Source organism: Bombina bombina, chromosome 6 (assembly GCF_027579735.1).
Source record: "Bombina bombina isolate aBomBom1 chromosome 6, aBomBom1.pri, whole genome shotgun sequence".
NCBI lineage: Eukaryota > Metazoa > Chordata > Amphibia > Anura > Bombinatoridae > Bombina > Bombina bombina.
Genome location: NC_069504.1, coordinates 168,800,875 through 168,823,445, shown reverse-complemented (window position 1 = coordinate 168,823,445; position 22,571 = coordinate 168,800,875). Strand labels below are relative to the sequence as shown.

The 22,571-nt window shown below is 37.4% G+C and overlaps 1 protein-coding gene across 1 annotated transcript in view; it reads left to right on the top strand.

Annotated features, from left to right (window-relative positions):
- Positions 1 to 20,546, top strand: part of LOC128662745 (uncharacterized) — a 35,946-nt gene extending 15,400 nt beyond the window's left edge. Inside the window, exon 2 of the mRNA XM_053716673.1 lies at positions 19,119 to 20,546. Within this exon, the coding sequence (XP_053572648.1) occupies positions 19,521 to 20,396 (876 nt within the window). The 5' untranslated portion in view covers positions 19,119 to 19,520 and the 3' untranslated portion in view covers positions 20,397 to 20,546. The remainder of the gene's footprint in view (positions 1 to 19,118) is intronic.
- The last annotated feature ends 2,025 nt before the right edge of the window (positions 20,547 to 22,571 follow it).

Genomic DNA, 22,571 nt, shown 5'->3' with positions numbered 1-22,571 from the left:
GATATCCTGACGCAACTTAATTTCAATTGTGCACAAGCCATAAGGTAATACACACACTACATCCACGCACACAAACTGCTACAATAAACCCCTTATCGGTAGCTCACCACTCATAATTTGTCCCTAAGAGTTTGCTGCACTGTATAATGGTGATGAAGATATGTAGACTGAAACTAAGCGTCTTTAATTAAAAAAACAAAAAAACAGAGATAAAACATTTATTTTTATATTGTACAAGAAGGCTGTAAATCAAGTAGGAATATTATATGAGGCTGCATAATGCCTAACATTTCAGATAGTGTGGAAAGATGAGAAAAAAAGATGAGAAACCAATTTAGTCTCTTCATTAATGTGATAGTAAATGTGTGCACTATTGAACTAATACAGGTACAAATCCCCAAATCCGGAATTCCGAAATCCGAACTTATTCAAAAATCCAAACTTTAATATTAAAAATAAAAGGTATACAAAATTAAATTTCCCCACATTCTTCTCTGCCTGTGTCTTTATTTTGTGTTCTAAAATGCAAATTGTCTATATTTATTTAAAACAACAACTGTTACCTTTCTGATTGCAGTACTGTACTATCTTTCTGAGGGTACTATACAAAAATGTTAAAAAATATATAACACTACCTTTAGGTTACATGTATAAGTTGTATTATGACATGTAAATATTACCTAAATGACATAAGATATTGTTGTTTACATTTGGTCCCATCACCTCTCCAAACTGTCCCATTTTACAAATTTAAATATTGCAAACTCAAGTATTCCTAAATCCAAACCTTTTCCGGTCCCAAGCAGTTATCTTCATGTAATTTAAATAAACATTTTATTTTAGTATTCATTTCATTGGTGAACTCTTAATTTGTATGCACCAAACTAGTGTTATACATTATTCTGACCTCCCTTTTCTTTTTGTATCTCCGTCTACACCTTCAGAAGACTACTTTTTTTTCTTTTTATGCCATTTTCTTGTGGCAGCCAATCAGATATTTTTTTTAAGTGCCATACGGCATGCAATCTGATTGGCTGCTGCATGAAAACAACATAAAAATAAAAAAAGCAGTCTAGTCAAATAAAAGGGACATTGTACACTAGATTTTTCTTTGCATAAATGTTTTGTAGATGATCCATTTATATAGGCCATCTCGGAATGTTTTTTTTAACAATTTATAGTTTTGCTTATTTTTTAATAACATTGTGCTAATTTTCAGGCTCCTAACCAAGCCCCAAAGTATCAGATGTATACGCTGATTTACAGACTACTGCTGGCTCCTGTTTGTCTAATCTGTCTTTTCATATGCGGGGAGGGGGGAGGGGAGTGTCTGCTCTTCCTGGTTTCCCAGGCCCTTTCACTGGGTGTCCCAGCCTAACCTCAACAACAGTGCTAAACTGGGAACTTCTAAGTAAGTTTTTAAAAGGTTATGTACTGGATTTTTACATCAGTATCTGTGCATTTTCTTATTTATAGCAGTGTCTTTATGCACTTATATAAAAATTGATGTATACTGTCCCTTTAATGTGTATAGCTTTCATTTGGCAAATAAAAGGTAAGAATTTATCAATTAACCTTTTTACAAAATCTAACATTTATTTAAATGCTCAGGCTTTGACTAGACAGCGTGCCCAGATGCACTTAGAAAAAAAAACAGACCCGCTCAGTAGAGCAAGGAGCGGCGATCTGTAAAATTGTAAGTTATAACAAAAAATTTGCAGCAATATTTTGATGTAGAAAGTTAGCGCTAAGATAATGTTATATAATTCTGCACTATGTGCAGAATTATATAACATTATTTTTAAGGTTTACTGTCCCTTTAAGGTGATACAAATTGCAGTGTCAGATATAGGTATAGTTAACATGAAGCTGCAATTCACTGCTTATTTGATAGTATCTTGCGAGTGCATTGTAAAATAGTCCAGGGGCAGTGACTGGTAGGGATACACATACTGCAGGGAGGAACAGGAATAGTGCTCGCTAGGATCACTATTCGTGTGCTACCAGGGGTGAAATTCATGTTCCCCTCGGCAAACCCTGCAGCATGTGTAACTCATAAGTGTCCAGGAAAATATGGCCAAGGTGGCAACGCTAGTGGTGGGGCATATAATTAGATCACCTGCTCTTTTCAGAAGAGCACTGGAGGCTAAGCTGAACACTCTTCAAAACACAGAATTTACATGATTTGTTTTATTAAAGTTTATCATTTTTGCATTAGTGACATGAGCTTACTATATATGTATCTCTAGCAAAGGTTAAACACATAGGTAAAATTCCATTTAAGAGCTGCAACGTTATGTGTGTGTATTAAGCTTGAGTCATTAAAGGGACACTTAGGTAAAATTTAATTTTCATAATTCAGATAGAACATGCAATTATAAACAACTTTTCAATTTACTTCCATTAAAAAAATATATTACACTTTTTGAGACACCAGCTCCTGCTGAGCATGTGCAAGAATGTGATTAGCTGATGACTGTCACATGGTATAAGGGGGTGGAAATACACATAACTTTCACATTTGTTAGAAAAAAATTCAGTACTCATTTGAAGTTTAGACTAAGTGCTATTGCATTGTTTTGTTATCAGGCATTTGTTGATTTAGCAAATCTGCTGTGTTTACTGGTCCTTTAATGTAAAAATGATACGCGCTTACAAATTAGAGCATGTCTTTTTTTTATTAGAATCTCTCTTTAAGGTTTACTGTCCCTTTAATTGTCTGGGGAAAAAAACTACTATAAACATTTGCTATGTAAGCAGAAACACGATTATACTCACACTGGCCTATTAGGTTCTTTTCAGGACCTCAAACCACCATTTGGTGTTGCTACCAAACCTTGTTCACTATGTATTGAATAACAACCCCTCCAGTGCTAGATTCTCTCCCAAAGGAAGGTTATTTTTTTTTAACTAGGGGTTTAGACATTGGGTTAAAGGCAAATTAAACACTAAATAAATTTATAAGCATAGTATGGAGGTTATTCCCCACCTCCTTCTAGTTAAGATTACCGCTATGATGAGATCTATCTTTCACTACATTTTAGTGCTGACCGGTTTGCACGTGTGCAGCCACTCTTCTTCAGTTACCTGCGGTGTAACCTAGGTTTCATAATAGCAGCACCCATGATTAGAAGGACGTACATGAAATCTATTCAGTGTTTTGTGTCACTTTAAGGGAACAAGTAAATTGACTTGTGTAAGAAGCAGTTTCCTAACCTCTCCACTATCTGAGAGATGGGGGACTTAAAACATTGCTGACTGATCCATTCTGGATGATTAACCAGGCACATAATTTGTTGTACCAGAGCAGGGGATGGGCCTGCCAAGGAAATTGTTGTGCAATGATAATTTTGAGTTGGGTAAACAGGTTCCCTGTCTGGGAACTTATTCACACTCTCATTCAGATATGGGACTTATGGTATTTAGGGGCTGAGTGTGGAGCTGAATTGAGTCAGGGTGAAAAAACTTTCACTTCAGCTTTCACGTCAGAGAAGGATATAAAACCCATTTTTTTTCTTTCATGATTCAGATAGAGCATTCAATTTTAAGCAGCTTTCTAATTTACTCCGATTATCAACTTTTATTCATTCTCTTTGTATCTTTATTTAAAAAGCAGGAATGTAAGCTTAGGAGCCGGTCCATTTTTGGATCAGAACCTGGGTAGTACTTGCTGATTGGTGGCTAAATGTAGCCACCAATCAGCAAGCGCTACCCAGTGGCCTGAACCAAAAATGGGCCAGCTCATAAACTTACATTCAAATAAAGTTACAAAGAGAACAACGAAAAATTGATAATAGGAGTAAATTAAAAAAATTGCTTGAAATTGCCTGCTCTATCTGAATCATGAAAGAAAAAAAAAAGTGGATTTCATATCCCTTAAAGGGACAAGACACCCACATTTTTTCTTTCATGATTCAGATAGAACATACAAATTTAAACCACATTACAATTTACTTCTATTATTTGTTTTGCTTCATTTTTTAGATATCCTTAGTTGAAGAAAAAGCAATGCACATGGGTGAGCCAATCACATGAGGCTTCTATGTGCAGCAACCAATCAGCAGCTACTAAGCATATCTAGATATGCTTTTCAGCAAAGAATATCAAGAGAATAAAACAAATTAGATAATAGAAGTAAATTAGAAAGATGTTTAAAAATGCATTCTCTTTCTCTATTTTAGGTTTAGTGGCCCTTTAAATTCACAACTGATGCAAATTTAGAGCCTTTGATTGCAAACTTTACAAAATGTCAAGGAATGTAATGGTCTATTGTCACGAACCATTTGGTTGAAACACTCTAATCATGAAATAGAGTGGATGATTTGTATATTGTATTACAGGTATCAGGAAAGACAGCAGCTGCCATGATAATACATATTAAGCCCAGTATAACAGGACACATTATATGTTCTTTTCAAAGGTGAGAGGTGAAGCTGGAGTGGCTGGAGCCACACACTCAGATGTAAGTTACTGATTTATTAATAGATAAACAATAAGATAATATTATAAAAAAAAAATACTTAGTGAAATTAAAGGAATATTGAAGTCGGTTGTTATGCATTAGAAATTATTCACATCATTACAATATATCTGCTGTGCCATTGTCATTGTGTTAGAAAAATATACATTGATTTGCAGTCCTTGAACACACCACTTTAAAAACATATATAATATATGTATATTAAACCTACAATAAGGGAAGATATTTATGATACAGGCGACAATGTAGAGACCCTGTGGGTGGAAATAAAGAGTGGGGGGAAAAATACTAAAAAAAATATTACTAGGAACATGCTACAAGCCCCCCAACATTAGTGACCTGGAGGAAACTCAACTACTAAAGCAAATAGGTAAGGCTGCTAATAACAGTGCTGTAATTATGGGAGATTTTAACTACCCTGATATAAACTGGGCCAATGAAACTAGTAATTCAGCTAAGTGGGATACATTTTTAAATGTTCTCAGGGATAACTTCTTGTCACAATTAAAGACTTTTAATTTTTAAGAAAGCAAAATTCAAAGATTTAAGAAAATCATTAAATAACATAAATTGGGACAAAGTACTCTCTAATAAAAATACAGAGGATAAATGGATAACATTTAAAACTTTGTTAAATAAATATACATATCAACAAACACCATATGGTTATAAAAATAAAAATAATAAAATCCAAGCCAATGTGGCTCAATAATAATGTGTTAAGAGAAATTAGGATAAAACGTAGGGAATTTAAATTATTCAAAGAAAATAGTACAGACTCCACATTCCATATGTATAAGGAATGTAACAAAGAGTGCAAAAAAGCAATCAAATGAGCCAAAATTGAAAATAAAAAATTAATGGAAAAGTCTAACCCTAAAAGGTTCTTTAAGTACATAAATAGCAAAAATCTAAGAAAGACAATATAGGTACATTAAAATGCGTGGAGGGTAGCATGATTAACAGTGACAGGGAGAAGGCTGAGGTACTAAACCATTTTCTTCAGTATACACAAGAGAGGAACCATTGGATGATACTTCGGAACAAAATAGAACATGCCAGCCCATACCATTAACTGGGTTATGTATAGAGGATATCAGGAAAAAATTGGATAATATTAAGGTAAATAAAACTCCAGACCCAGATGGAATACACCCAAGGGTGTTAAGGGAATTTAGCACTGTTATAGACAAACCTCTACTCTTAATTTTTCAAGACTCATTATCCTCAGGCATGGTACCCCAGGATTGGCGTAAAGCTGATGTGGTGCCACTCTTCAAAAAGGGAAGCAGGGATGATCCAGGAAGCTATAGACCAGGTAGTCTGACATCAATAGTGGGGAAGATAATTGAAGGGATTATATTGATGAGCATATTTGTGTAAACAAGATTATGAGTTCTAATCAGCATGGCTTTATGAGAAATAGATCATGTCAAACTAATCTAATTAGATTCTATGAGGAAGTAAGTAAAAATATAGATAAAGGGGAAGCAGTTGATGTGATATACTTAGATTTTGCAAAGGCGTTTGATACAGTGCCACATGAGAGATTAATGCACACAATTAAGGGACTGGGAATAGCTGAAAATGTTAGCTCATGGATAAATAACTGGATAAAAGATAGGGAGCAACGAGTAGTAGTAAATGGATTATACTCAGATTGGACAAAGGTAATCAGTGGAGTCCCCCATGGATCAGTACTGGGCCCTGTTCTTTTTAATATTTTTATAAATGACTTGGAGCAAGGATTAAATAGCGACATCTCTATTTTTGCAGATGATACTAAGTTAAGTAAGGTCATTAGGTCAGAGCAGGATGAACTTTCGTTACAAAGGGACCTGCAAAAATTAGAAGTATGGGCAGGTAAATGGAAAATTAGATTTAATACGGGAAAATGCAAGGTTCTACATTTTGGAAGTAAAAATAAGCAGGCAACATATTATTTAAATGGGACAAGACTTAGCCAAACACAGGAGGAAAGGATTTGGGAGTAGTAATAGATAACAAGCTAAAGATGGGTGCACAATGCAGGGCAGCGGCTTCAAAGGCTAAGAAGATACTAGCATGTATTAAAAGAGGCATTCAAGGGAGGAAAGCATAATTCAAGGGAGGAAAGCATAATTCTGTCACTATATAAAACCCTGGTAAGACCTAACCTTAAGTATGGAGTGCAGTTCTGGGAACCAATCGCAAAAAAAGATATTGCAGAACTAGAAAAAGTTCAGAGAAGGGACACAAAGCTAATAAGGGGATTGGAGAATTTAAGCTATGAGGAGAGGCTAGCCAAACTGGGTCTGTTTTCTTTAAAAAAAAGAGGCGCTTGAGAGGTGACATGATTACTTTATATAAATATATTCAAGGCCCATTTACAGAGATAGCAGAAGCTCTGTTTATTCCAAGAAAATTGTTTGTAACAAGAGGTCACAATTTAAGGTTGGAGGAAAGAAGATTTAATCTCCTGCAACAGAAACGTTTTTTCACTTTAAGAGCAATATAATTGTGGAACTCATTACCAAAGGAGGCAATGCCAATACCCTAGATACATTTAAAAATGGTTTGGATATATTTCTGTCTATAAACAAAATTCATAGATAAAATTGCTAGTATTAAATGGGTCACCTTTTAGTGGGATTATTTAAGATTAACTGGAGCTTGTAAGTATTTTAGATTTGTATAGGTTGAACTTGATGGACTTCAGTCTTTTTTCAACCTCATCTACTATGTTACTATATTAATTCCTTTACAGTAACCAATTAGTGGCAGATATAAACAAACTCTTGCACATAACAAGCAATCACTGTGCAACATACAGGTGTCAGGTTTCTAAAGTCCAGCTTACTTGGTGTACTGGAAACACTACAGTTAAATTGTGAAAAAGAAAGCAAAATAAATAATGAAGCCGCATTACAAAGTTTTCTAATTATGCATAAGTAAACATGTAAGGCATTACAATTTGTGTTTAATGTCCCTTTAACAATTAGATAGTTAAAGGGATAGTCTAGTCAAAATTAAACTTTCATGATTCAGATAGTGCATGTAATTTTAAGCAACTTTCTAATTTACTCCTACTATCAAATTTTCTTTGTTCTCTTGGTATCTTTATTTGAAAAAGCAAGAATGTAAGCATAGAAGCCAGCCCATTTTGGGTTCAGAACCAAGGTAGGGCTTGCTGATTGGGGGCTACTGGCTACATTAAGACACCAATCAACAAGCACTACCAAGGTGCTGAACCAAAAATGGGCCAGCTCCTAGGCTTACATTCTTGATTTTTCAAATAAAGATACCAAGAGAACGAAGACAAAATGATAATAGGAGTAAATTAGAAAGTTGCTTAAAATTGCATGCACTATTGGAATCATAAAAGTTTAATTTTGACTAGACTATCCCTTTAAGAGAGAGCAGTTTACATAATAGGTCATTATCACACATTGGTCAAGATCCATAGACACTCATGAGGTTGTCAAAATGCCTTGCCTAAAAGATGAGATATTGTTCAAAATTAATTTAAGGGATATGAAACCCAAACATTTTCTTTCAGATAAAGCATGCAATTCTAAACAAAAATGTACTTTTATTACCAGATTTTCTTCATTCTCTCTGTATCTTTTGTTTAAAATCAGGGACATATGTTTAGAGGCGTGCACGTGTCGGGAGCACTATTTGGCAGCATTTTTGCAAGAATGTTATCCATTTGCAAGAGCACTAGGTGGCAGCACTATTTCCTGTCATGTAGTGCTCTAAACATCTACCAAGGTATCTCTTCAACAAAGAACACCATGGAAATGAAGCAAATTCGATAAAAGAAGTAAATTGGAAACCATTTTAAAATTGTACGCTCTGTCTGAATAACAAACTATTTTTTTGGGTTTCATACCCCTTTAAGAATTATTTCACTGATATTTCGCAGCATTTGGTTAGTGGGTGCTCCTTTTTATTTGTGTGAGATGCCTGTTGCCTGTTGCATATCTCACGCATCAAACAAGAAACATGAAAAAATAATAATTATAATGTAATGCTTTGGGAATACTCTTGCAAAACAGGTTATGTAAATAATTACTATTACTAGTAACGATGTCTTACTAGAGAGAGGGGACGGCTGGAGAGTTTCAGGAAATTCAAAATGGTGTCATTAGAATATTATACCTACATCTTGGCCCCGCACAAGAATTCATAAAACGCTAGTTCCCCTGTAAAGTATCTCTCATTATTGGGTAATTATTTATCCTGACAAGTTTGTCTTATTTTATATTTTTTCCTTATTTCTCTGTAACTGTTTTAAGTTATTTTTTTTTTTTTTTGCATCTCTAAAAGTAGATTGTTTTATAGTGGGAGTTTTTTTTTTATTAAACGGACAATTTAGTCTTAGTTTTAGTCATCTGAATTGTTTTAGTTTTAGTCTAGTTTTAGTCGACTGAATCTCCAATACATTTTAGTCGACTGAATCTCCAGTAGATTTTAGTCAACTAAAATCTAAGGGGTTTAGTTAAAGTGTAATGCATTATTTAAGCATTTCTCTATCATTTGCAAACTGATTACATACTCCAGGAGTAAACATAACACCTGTTAATATTTATGGTATTAAGGTTTAAACATGCAATACAGACACAGATTTAGCCGTTGTGATATATAACATCTTTATTAAACTTCAAATTAAATAAAACCAAGTTTCATAAACAAACAGAAGTGCAACTTTAAAATATATAAAAAAAAAAACTGTATTGGCTGTATTGAACATATTACCCAATATAAAAACTTTAACAGTTCTCTGTTAATAATTAAAACAAGTATCAAGAAACTCAACACAACAAAAAGTTTCTGCACCTAGCACAGGCACAGCATAACTTAAACCCATATTTGTGGTTTATGCTTATTTCTATAGGAAGAATCAATTGATTGTTCACAGATTCAAAAACGTTTCGGCAACAATATTAGCACTGCTCTAGAACTTCCAAACTTATTATAAACTCCTGGAGTAAAGGTTTATTAACCTGTTTTCTTTTATGGTATTAAGGTTTGAACATGCAATACAGATTTAACAGATTTAACTGTTGTGGTATATAACGTGTCTTTATCTTAAAATTTAATAAAATGAAGTTTCGTAAATTTTACAAAAGAGCAGAGATTGATTATAACAACTTGCATAAAATGTTTTTGTCAGCAAATTTTGATTTAGTTTTAGTCATAGTCTTTTGACTAAAATGTCATTTTAGTTTTAGTCGTATTTTAGTCATTAGAATTTCTTTAGTTTTATAGTCATTTTAGTCTAGTTTTAGTTGACGAAATTAACACTGCTTTGCATAAATGTTTTGTAGGTGATCCATTTATATAAAAAGGAGAATCAATGGCACTACTAGTAGAGGTATAATAAACCCCTATATATCCCGTAGTCTGAATGAACTGTGTTTTACAGTATGTATTGGGATTGGGAGGTGCTGTGTTGTGATATCTATTAGCAAATAGGTTTTTCAAGAGAGGCAAGGGGCCCAAATTGAAAAAAGAAGATTACATTTGTAGCACTCAAGGGGTTAATGAAAGATTCCATATTCCACTTGCTAAGCAAGTATGGGACAACACAGAGAAATTACTTGTCTTGGATGAATAATTACAACTCTTAGTATTAAAATATAACTTTTATTAATTCAAATTTACACACAATAAAATAGGAAAATAAAGTTAAAAACACTCCTGAGTGTCTTTTTAACTTTATTTTCCTATTTTATTGTGTGTAAATTTGAATTAATAAAAGTTCTATTTTAATACTAAGAGTTGTAATTATTCATCCAAGACAAGTAATTTCTCTGGGGCCTATCTATCAAGCTCCGAAAAGAGCTTGACGGGCCGTGTTTCTGGTGAGTCTTCAGACTCGCCAGAAACAGCAGTTATGAAGCAGCGGTCGCAAAGACTGCTGCTCCATAACCCTGTCCACCTGCTCTGAGCAGGCGGACAGAGATCGCCAGAAATCAACCCCCCTGCTGGCAGCCGATTGGCCGCGATTCTGCAGGGGGCGGCGTTGCACCAGCAACTCTTGTGAGCTGCTGGTGCAATGCTGAATACGGAGAGCGTATTGCTCTCCGCATTCAGCGAGGTCTTGCGGACCTGATCCGCAGTGTCGGATCAGGTCCGCAAGACCTTTCTTAAAGGGCCACTGTAAGTAAATATTTTCTATGCCTGTTACTAACTAACTACCCCAAATACGCTTTTTATCAATAGCATTTCATTAACATATCTCTACCGTATATCAGAAATCTTGTCTGCAAATTGAATTGTTTCCGAACCCACTCCGTGGGTATCCTTTGCTCTGTACCAATCCGTTTACAATACCTAGGTTTCAAAATGGTGCTTTACTGTAAACACAAGTTATTGGTTTAAGTATTTTGAACATGCAGTGCTCAAAATAGTGGGCAGGATAACGTGACATCATCGGCGAATAAAAGATTAACTTTTATAACGTTATGAAACTTCGTTTTGGAGAAAATATAGGTCAGTAGGTTTTAATTAATGTTTATTAACTTTAATATGTTAGTTGTTTAGCTTAAAAATTATAACAGAAAGTAATCCTTTAAATAGGGGCCTCTGTGTTGTCCCATACTTGCTTAGCAAGTAGAATATTTAATCTTACTTTAACATTAACCCCTTGAGTGCTACAAATGTAGTCTTCTTTTTCAATTTGGGCCCCTTGCCTCTCTTGAAAAACTTATTTGCTGATCCATTTATATAGCCTATGCAGGTTTTTTTTTTTTTTTAAAGTATAGTTTTGCTTATTTTTAAATAACATTGCACTGATTTACAGACTCCCAACCAAGCCCCAAAGTTTTAGGAGAATACTGACGTATAGCTACTCCAGCTTGCTCCTGTTTGTGTACAGGGTCTTTTCATTTGCTTTTCATATTGCTTTTTTGCTATAGAACCACTTGCAGTGGGTGTTCCTGCTAACCTTTTCAACAGAGTTAAACTGGGAGCTTCTAAGTAAGTTTTTAAACTGTTTTATACTGGATTTTTAGATCAGTATCTGTGCATATGATTCTTTATAGTAGTGTCTATTACATGCAGTTAAATTAAAATTGGTGTTTGCTGTCCCTTTAATGTTCTGAAATGTTTTGAAGGCATTTTTGTGATGCTTTTACCTTCCCCTTTGGAACTGAGAAGTGGATATTTACAAGATAGAATTGGCTTCATTGATTATAATAGAGCTTAACCCAAACTCACTGCTGTGATGAAGGGTGGTTACAAATATTTATGAATTGCACAATTTTTGCAGTTGTAGTGTTTTGCATAAAAAAGAAAGATATTTTCATAAATGGGTTTTATTGAATCTAGGCCATTAGCTAAGTGACACTTACATCTAGCCTTGACATGTTACCATGATGAATTATAGGAAAAAAATAGGCCATTGAATTTAGTCTTCCCAGCCACATGATTTTAAGATATTAGCATGCATATGTAGTGGTAGAAAAATGTAGTATGTAGTAGATAGGATATCCTGAGTTATCTGAACCCAAGGGGGTGACTCTGATAGTGATGGAAAGTAAAGCAGAAGAGTTCCTTCTCCTTTGCCATTTATTTACAACTGATGCAAGTTCAGAGCCTTTGACTCCAAACTTTCCAAAATGTCAAGGAATGTAATGGAAGCCCCAATCACTGGTCTCTTGTCACAAACCATTTGGTTCAAACACTCTAATCATGTAATGTGGTAAATGATTTGTATATTGTATTGCAGGAACCAGGAAAAACAGCAGTTGCCATGATAGCAAATGTTAAGCCCAGTATAATATGCCATTTTCAGGTACAACTGATACAGTGAGTATGATTTTAGAAAGGTACATATGTAACTGCTGGGTATCTGAGAGAACAGGATGTGTGTGTCAATTAGTACATCTGGCAATTATGAAGTAATGGCACCATCTTGCTACACCCACTGAGTCCCATACCTCTATAGCTGTGAGTGGAGTAAAAGCAGAGTTAAAACAGTTGAGATCTTGAGTTAGACAAACTGATTATTAACTTCCATAGATGTTATGCACCCATTTGATTTGCTAAATGGAACCATACTGACCTGATTTCTTTTACTAGCCAATCAGGCCTCAAAGTTTCTGGCTGTTTCTAAGACTGACAAATTTCCAGACTACCTATTGGGTGTTGGTCAGCAGCCTTGGAAATGCTGTTTTTATTGCCTAATTCCCCATAGAAAAAGATTCAAGCTTTTTATACCCCTGCTGTTCCCTGAATAAAATAAATCTCTCCAGACTTGGCAATGCTACCATTTTAGATAAGCTATTTTTAATGAATTTGTCTCAGCTACACTCACTTAAAGGGACAGTCTACACCTTAGTCATCTTAAAGTCTTACCTTACATTAAGCTGCAAATAATCTCCTGCACCCCTTTCTATACCATGCAGCAGGAACAGTAAAAACATTATTTTAAAATGAATATAGTTTCTGGTCACTTTGAAATGGTTACCAAGCACACTGATGACATCACGATCGAGGCTGCATCTAAGCACTCTGCTGAATAGCATTGACAGTTTGTTGAATCCAACTAGTGAGTATTGTGCAACTAGTGAGTCTTTTGCAACTAGTGAGCCTTTGATATACAGCCCAGATCTGGCTCTCATCAGTGGGCAGAGTTTGGCAGCCATTTTAAAATGGCCAGAAACAGTATTCATTTTGAAATAACTTTTTTGCCATTACTGCCTCATGATATAGAAAGGGGTACAATAGGCTATTTGCAGCTGAATCTAAGGTAAGACTTTAAGATGACTAAGGTGTAGACTGTCCCTTTAAGTTTCCTGATTGACCGATCTGTCTGTGATCCATAGGTCTGAACTATAGACCCTTAAAGGGACAGTCAAGTCCAAAAAAAACTTACATGATTGAAATAGGGCATGTAATTTTAAATAACTTTCCAATTTACTTTTATCACCTATTTTGCTTTGTTCTCTTGGTATTCTTAGTTGAAAGCTAAACCTAGGAGGTTCATATGCTAATTTCTTAGACCTTGAAGGCCGCCTCTAATCTAAATGCATTTTGATAGTTTTTCACCACTAGAGCACATTAGTTCACGTGTTTCATATAGATAACATTGAGCTCATGCACGTGAATTTACCATGGAGTCAGCTCTGATTGGCTAAAATGCAAGTCTGTCAAAAGAAATGAAATAAGGGGCAGTCTGCAGAGGCTTAGATACAAGCTAATTACAGAGGTAAAATATGTATTATTATAACTGTGTTGGTTATGCAAAACTGGGGAATTGGTAATTAAGGGATTATCTATCTTTTAAAACAACAAAAATTCTGGTGTTGACTGTCCCTTTAAGTCTGACAGAGCTTCCTTGATGGATCCTTGGTCCTTTTCAGAGCCCCTCATGCCACAGAATACCTACTCTCTCCAGCTACCTCCAGCACCAGGCTAAATATTGGATTCCTTCTCTTACCCAGGACCTCAGCAGTACTAACTTAGGCCTAGATTTGGAGTTTGGCGGTAGCCGTGAAAACCAGTGTTAGAGGCTTCTAACGCTGGTTTTAGGCTACCTCCGGTATTTGGAGTCACTCAAAAAAGGGTCTAACGCTCACTTTTCAGCCGCGACTTTTCCATACCGCAGATCCCCTTACGTCAATTGCGTATCCTATCTTTTCAATGGGATTTTTCTAACTCCGGTATTTAGAGTCGTGGCTGAAGTGAGCGTTAGAAATCTAACGACAAAACTCCAGCCGCAGAAAAAAGTCAGTAGTTAAGAGCTTTCTGGGCTACCGCCGGTTTATAAAGCTCTTAACTACTGTACTCTAAAGTACACTAACACCCATAAACTACCTATGCACCCCTAAACCGAGGTCCCCCCACATCGCCGCCACTCGATTAAATTTTTTTAACCCCTAATCTGCCGACCGCCACCTACGTTATACTTATGTACCCCTAATCTGCTGCCCCTAACACCGCCGACCCCTATATTATATTTATTAACCCCTAACCTGCCCCCCACAACGTCGCAGCCAGCTACCTACAATAATTAACCCCTAATCTGCCGACCGCAAAGAGCCGCCACCTACATTATAGCTATGTACCCCTAATCTGCTGCCCCTAACACCGCCGACCCCTATATTATATTTATTAACCCCTAATCTGCCCTCCTTAATGTCGCCTCCACCTGCCTACACTTATTAACCCCTAATCTGCCGAGCGGACCTGAGCGCTACTATAATAAAGTTATTAAACCCTAATCCGCCTCACTAACCCTATAATAAATAGTATTAACCCCTAATCTGCCCTCCCTAACATCGCCGACACCTAACTTCAATTATTAACCCCTAATCTGCCGACTGGAGCTCACCGCTATTCTAATAAATGTATTAACCCCTAAAGCTAAGTCTAACCCTAACACTAACACCCCCCTAAGTTAAATATAATTTACATCTAACGAAATTAATTAACTCTTATTAAATAAATTATTCCTATTTAAAGATAAATACTTACCTGTAAAATAAATCCTAATATAGCTACTGTCAGGGAACATCACTTATTTGTGTTGCACACTTTACCTATGTACTTATTTTACATTATCTATAATGTTATGCACTGATGTATTTTTTCTGCACTCCATTCATAATATCATTTTTTCTGCACTCCATTCGTAATATCATTTCTTCTAAGACACTTGTAATATCAGTTACATTTTCAGTTGCTGATCTGTCTGTGTCTGAACAGGAAATAAGGTACTTTTTTCAAAGCCAAAACCGCAGCTGTTACAGAGCAGCACCCACCTACATTATTTCCTGTAAGCTGTAAAATATACATTTTTTTCTCTTCTTCATGTCTGTTCTTTTTTCATATATGTTATGCTGCATGCCAAATAAGGCCATTAGGAAATATATTACTGTATTATGCTTAGCCAATAAGATGATGTTACGCACCAGAAATGCCCACATGTATCCATGTCTATATATTGTGCTTTTGGTCCCAGAATAAACGGAACATTTGCTAATGATAACCTGCCTGTGTGTGTTATTTTGGTAATTGTTTCCCCGGACGTCCGAGAAGGTCACTGCTTTCCTCCAAGACTCATCTTCCAATATTGCCCCGGGATAATTCCTAACAGTCTGGTGATCAGAAGTGGGATCGATCGAGAGCCTTCAACAGGGTGAGTAATTTTGTCTATATATTGTGACTTGATTTCTGTGCCCTGTAGAAGGCCCATTAAGATCGATATCCAGTTATTTGGGGAATTTTTTTTGTCTTTGGTAGAACCCGGGTGGGTAAAAAGTGTCTAGGGAGACCTCCGCGGAATTTAAGGTTTAGGTTTAAGGTTTAATTTGGCCCTCTGTAGTCTTGGTTGAGACCAGTACCTTATTGCTGCTATTTATGTTTTGTCTTGTCATTGCAACTCTATTATAAGTACATATACGCAGGTGTAAGACGCACCGTTTACCGTGTCGAAAGTCACCGCCTAATGATACACGGATAAACGATAGCACGGTGACACCTGTATAGAATGTGCACTTTTGCTTCATATTGTAATTGTTCTGTTATTTGAGTCATATGTATCATGAAATTATTTGTCTTATATGTTGTGTACTACTCATATTGTATACTGTTTGTATTTTAATATTGCGATTCTATTATGAGGACATAGACACAACTCGTGTCCTGTGTTCACTATCGCTCACCATTTCTTATTGTATTTTCATTGTATATTTCATTGCTGCTATTTTATTATAAGGACATAAGGTTCATCTTGTGTCTACTATTGCATGAGTTAGTGGAGACAACAACTGACTTTAAGTACTAAGATACTCCGTCCTGGCTAGCAGTTTTGAAGACTACATGTAACAGTGTATGAAACAGCTGTTGTTGGTGACGGACTAGTCGGAACTTGCCTCCATTAGACGCTAAATCCCTTTGATTGTGTGTGTGTGTAAAGCTATTACTGGTCAGGGGTCATGGGGACCGGTCAAAGTAAACAAAGCCAAACTGAGGGAGAAACACTTAAACAATATGTGGCCAGAGAGGAGGATGTAGGGTGGGCAATGGTCATCCCATTTTTAGATGACGTCACTGGATGGACAGAGTATATAGACCCAAGAAATGCATTTCCTAGGGGTGGTTGTAATTGTAAATTTCATAAAGACATGTTAAGAGGTTTGTGTTTGGGAAATGAAAAAGCATTTGATTTGTATACAGGAGATCCCGATTGGGACATGCAATACATGAGACAAGCTGCTGAGTATTGGTTAAAATATTGTGACAGATATAAATCCAGTGGTAATAATAGACACAGTAAAATAGATAAATCTAAACTTTCTAGAATTATTTTACGTCCTCCTCCAATAGTCTATTTGAAAAATGTCCCAGATACAATAGCCACTGCCCCTATGGCTGCGCCACCGCCATATGCGGGAATATATCCAAGTGTTACTAATTATAATGACGATGATTTAAACGTGGCTTACAATACAACCAGAACACGTCCACCCCCTCCACTTCATGGAGATGTACAGGGGGCTGAGGCACCTGATGACGTAAGTGTCCAGGAGCCTCATAGAATTGAGCCTGCAAGAGAAGCACCAAATTTTGTAGTTACATCTATTGGCCGTGTTAGTACTCGCCCAAGGAGATATAGTGACTCCGACTACCGCCCACGTCCGAATGTAACTTTGCCAGTCCATGGAATTCACACTCCCGAGTCTCCGGACGTCTCTGTCCGCAATGAGACCAAACAACAATTAATGCCTTGGACACCACAACCTATTCAAAAACATGAAGATGCAAATTGGGCAGACCCCCGCTGCATCTCTGGCACCAGTACCATAAGTACTATGCCATATTTAATTGCTGGGGACCAAATGATTATCAAACCCCTCACGGCAGGTGAATTAAGTGATATTACCAGGGACTGCCCCGACCCTTTAAGACAACCTGCTGCCTGTATCCTTCACCTTAAACGATATTTACAGGGAGCCATGTATACACAAACTGACATTAAAATGATAATTGATAAATTGTATAATTATCACGAAAATGATGAATGGGATTGGACTAAAGTTCCTACAATACATACCAATGACACAAGTACCTCAGTCACTTCATATGGTTTAGCAAACCCAGTGACTAGGGCAACCATGTGGACAGAATTAGAAACTGAAATAAAACGCTGTAGTAAGACACAGCAATCTATGAGTGCAGTTTTAGCATGCAAGCAAAAACCTGGCGAGGCAATTTTAGACTTTGCTAAAAGATTTTTTAAATGTTGGGCAGAGGAAGGAGGCTTATCCTCCGGGGATGGAATGGCTGTATTAAAGAATCAGACTATGTTAGGGTGTATGACACCAACAGACAGTCTTTTGTTAAAATAGCTCTCACTCAAGCCTGTGAACTTTTTGCTGATGCCTCTGTAAATATCTATACCGACTCCAGATATGCCTTTGGAGTGGTAGATGATTTCGGCATGATTTGGAAACAAAGAGGTTTCAAGTCTGCCGACGGTAAAAGCATCAGTCACACCACACTTATCACAGAACTCTTAAAAGCCATCCTGCTCCCAAAAGAAATTGCTGTCATACACTGCCGAGCACATACTAACCTTAACAATCCTATTGCTAGGGGTAATGCATTAGCTGACACAGTAGCCAAACAAGCAGCTAAGATCTCTCCATTGCAAGACAGTGTTTATCCCATGCTCGTGGCACCCTCTCTGGTCGACGATGTACTCACATCGTCACTACAGCAGTTTGCCACTGTCACTGATATCAAATACTGGGTCTCTCAGAAGCTCGAATTAAACCCTCAAGGGTTTTATTCGAAAGAGGGGAAAGGTGGGACAATCATTGGTATCCCTGAAACTAGTGCACCCATTTTTATTTCACAAGCCCATGGTGTCAGTCACCTGAGTATCCATAACACTCTACAGTTAATCAAACCTTACTTCTGCATACAAAATCTACAGTTACATGTACAATCTTACATTAACCGTTGCATCACTTGTCTGCAAACCAAACACAACAATAAACCTGCAAAACATGAACACCTAACACCACCATCCGCACCTTTCACCCACCTGCAGATAGATTTCACACACATACCTAAAACAGGAACCAAACAGTTTTACCTACTGGTCATAGTTGACCAATTTTCTCGCTGGCCTGAGGCCTTTCCTACCACCAGGGAAGACGCAAAAACAGTAGTGAAACACCTTTGCACTGATGTTATTCCCAGATTTGGTTGCCCCCTGCAGATTAATTCAGACAATGGCCCAGCTTTTGTTAGTAAGGTATTGCAGGAATTGGTAGCTCACTTACAGATAAAATGGAAGTTTCACATACCATATCACCCCCAGAGCTCAGGGGTGGTAGAAAGGATGAACCGGACCATTAAGGAAAAACTCCTTAAGGCCACGGGAGGGAATTGGGTCAAATGGCAGGATCATTTACCTGCAGTCTTAGCTGAGGTACGAATGTCCCCAAGCAAATCCACTCAGCTGTCTCCTTTTGAGATTTTAATGGGTAGACCGTTCCCCACCCCCTGGGTCAGGAACCCACACATAGTCACTGGTGATTTAGATTTAATCAGGGAACGATATGTACATGAATTAATCTCTGTTTTGAATGGCAACTATGGTGATGTGGCCTCTCGTTTTCCTCTTCCCTCACAGGAACCAACCCACAGCTTCAAGGTCGGAGACACAGTGTGCATCAGACAGCTGAATAAAGCAAAGAAGGGAGGCTTCCCATACGGTCCACCTACCGAAGTTGTGGCCATCACTCGTACTGCCATCCTCACAGCCCAGGAGCCCATCTGGATCCACGCATCTAGGGTAAAGCTCTGTCCAAAGAGGGGTGAAGCTGGCTGTTTAGTCCCTTCTGAAACATCTGTACCTCCAGTCCAGGACATCTCAGACAACAGTTGTGCCTAAAGAGGGGTGAAGTGTTCATAAAGTCCCTTCTGTAACACCTGTAGCATTCTCGACTGCCAGTCCAAAGAGGGGTGAAGTTGGTCACACAGTCCCTTCTGTAACATCTATATCCACGGTGACATATATTGGATTTGCGGGGATATGAAAATCCGCATTAGGCTAGAGGGACAATGGTCTGGGGAATGTGCTCTAGCAAAAGTTATCATGCCTCTACACATTTTAGGTGTAGATGACATACACATACACACTCACCGCACCTCCTCTCATCGTACACGGAGACAGACTAAGGCTATCCCAGGTAGTTTTGACCCCCATGTATACATAGACGCTATACGGGTCCCAAGGGGGGTCCCAGATGAATTTAAGGCCCGTGACCAGGTTAAAGCTGGATTTGAATCCATCTTCCCCATCATAACTGCCAATAAAAATGTAGACTGGATAAACTATATATTTTATAATCAACAACGTTTTGTTAATTATACCAGAGATGCCCTTAAAGGCATTGCTGAGCAACTCGGCCCAACCTCTTACATGACATTCCAAAACCGCATGGCCTTAGACATGCTTTTAGCAGAGAAAGGAGGGGTGTGTAAAGTAATTGATGATCAAACTGGTGGGTCTTGCTGTACATTCATACCAGATAATACAGGTCCCACTGGAAAAGTAACGCTTGCTATTAAGAAATTGGAAGAATTATCCATTGAATTAAAGAAAAACTCAGGCATTGATAACCCCTGGGATAAATTCTTCACTGGCTTAGGCTTCCTTGAGTGGCTAAAAAATATTGGTACCTTTATTGTTTTCATTGCTTTGTTTATACTATTCTGTTATTGTTGTTTTAAGATAGTTGTTTTCTGCATTGCTAAACATACACGCCTGCCACCCCCAACCCCTATCTCCCAGTGTGCACAATACCTACAGGTTCTACCACACCAACCTAATCGAAATCGACAACATCGTCGATACCATCCTGCTAATACCACATACAAAAATGTCCCATTCCACTCCAGACGTTAGTCCAGTAGTAGTCATTGTTATGACTAAAGAGGGGAATTGTCAGGGAACATCACTTATTTGTGTTGCACACTTTACCTATGTACTTATTTTACATTATCTATAATGTTATGCACTGATGTATTTTTTCTGCACTCCATTCGTAATATCATTTTTTCTGCACTCCATTCGTAATATCATTTCTTCTAAGACACTTGTAATATCAGTTACATTTTCAGTTGCTGATCTGTCTGTGTCTGAACAGGAAATAAGGTACTTTTTTCAAAGCCAAAACCGCAGCTGTTACAGAGCAGCACCCACCTACATTATTTCCTGTAAGCTGTAAAATATACATTTTTTTCTCTTCTTCATGTCTGTTCTTTTTTCATATATGTTATGCTGCATGCCAAATAAGGCCATTAGGAAATATATTACTGTATTATGCTTAGCCAATAAGATGATGTTACGCACCAGAAATGCCCACATGTATCCATGTCTATATATTGTGCTTTTGGTCCCAGAATAAACGGAACATTTGCTAATGATAACCTGCCTGTGTGTGTTATTTTGGTAATTGTTTCCCCGGACGTCCGAGAAGGTCACTGCTTTCCTCCAAGACTCATCTTCCAATATTGCCCCGGGATAATTCCTAACAGCTACAATATAAATTATAATGATATTATAGATATTTTAGGATTAATATTTATTTTACAGGTAACTTTGTAATTATTTTAACCAGGTACAATAGCTATTAAATAGTTAATAACTATTTAATAGTTACCTAGTTAAAATAATAACAAAATTACCTGTAAAATAAATCCTAACCTAAGTTACAATTAAACCTAACACTACACTATCATTAAATTAATTAAATAAAATATCTACAATTACCTACAATTAAACCTAACACTACACTATCAATACATTAATTAAATACAATATCTACAAATAACTACAATGAAATAAACTAACTAAAGTACAAAAAATAAAAAAGAACTAAGTTACAAAAAATAAAAAAATATTTACAAACATAAGGAAAATCTTACAACAATTTTAAACTAATTACACCTACTCTAAGCCCCCTAATAAAATAACAAAGCCCCCCAAAATAAAAAATGCCCTACCCTATTCTAAATTACTAAAGTTCAAAGCTCTTTTACCTTACCAGCCCTGAACAGGGCCCTTTGCGGGGCATGCCCCAATAAGTTCAGCTCTTTTGCCTGTAAAAAAAAACATACAATACCCCCCCCCCCAACATTACAACCCACCACCCACATACCCCTAATCTAACCCAAACCCCCCTTAAATAAACCTAACACTAAGCCCCTGAAGATCATCCTACCTTGTCTTCACCATACCAGGTTCACCGATCCGTCCTGGCTCCAAAATCTTCATCCAACCCAAGCGAGGGCTGGCGATCCATCATCCGGCGGCTGAAGGGGTCCAGAAGAGGCTCCAAAGTCTTCATCCTATCCGGGAAGAAGAGTAGATCCGGACCGGCAACCATCATCTTCCAAGCGGCATCTTCTATCTTCATCCGATGAGGACCGGCTCCATCCTGAAGACCTCCACCGCGGACCTATCTTCATCCGCAACGTCCAACTGAAGAATGACGGTTCCTTTAAGGGACGTCATCCAAGATGGCGTCCCTCGAATTCCGATTGGTTGATAGGATTCTATCAGCCAATCGGAATTAAGGTAGGAATATTCTGATTGGCTGATGGAATCAGCCAATCAGAATCAAGATCAATCCGATTGGCTGATCCAATCAGCCAATCAGATTGAGCTCGCATTCTATTGGCTGATCGGAACAGCCAATAGAATGCGAGCTCAATCTGATTGGCTGATTGGATCAGCCAATCGGATAGAACTTGATTCTGATTGGCTGATTCCATCAGCCAATCAGAATATTCCTACCTTAATTCCGATTGGCTGATAGAATCCTATCAGCCAATCGGAATTCGAGGGACGCCATCTTGGATGACGTCCCTTAAAGGAACCGTCATTCTTCAGTTGGACGTCACCGGATGAAGATGGGTCCGCGGTGGAGGTCTTCAGGATGGAGCCGGTCCTCATCGGATGAAGATAGAAGATGCCGCTTGGAAGATGATGGTTGCCGGTCCAGATCTACTCTTCTTCCCGGATAGGATGAAGACTTTGGAGCCTCTTCTGGAATCCTTCAGCCGCCGGATGATGGAT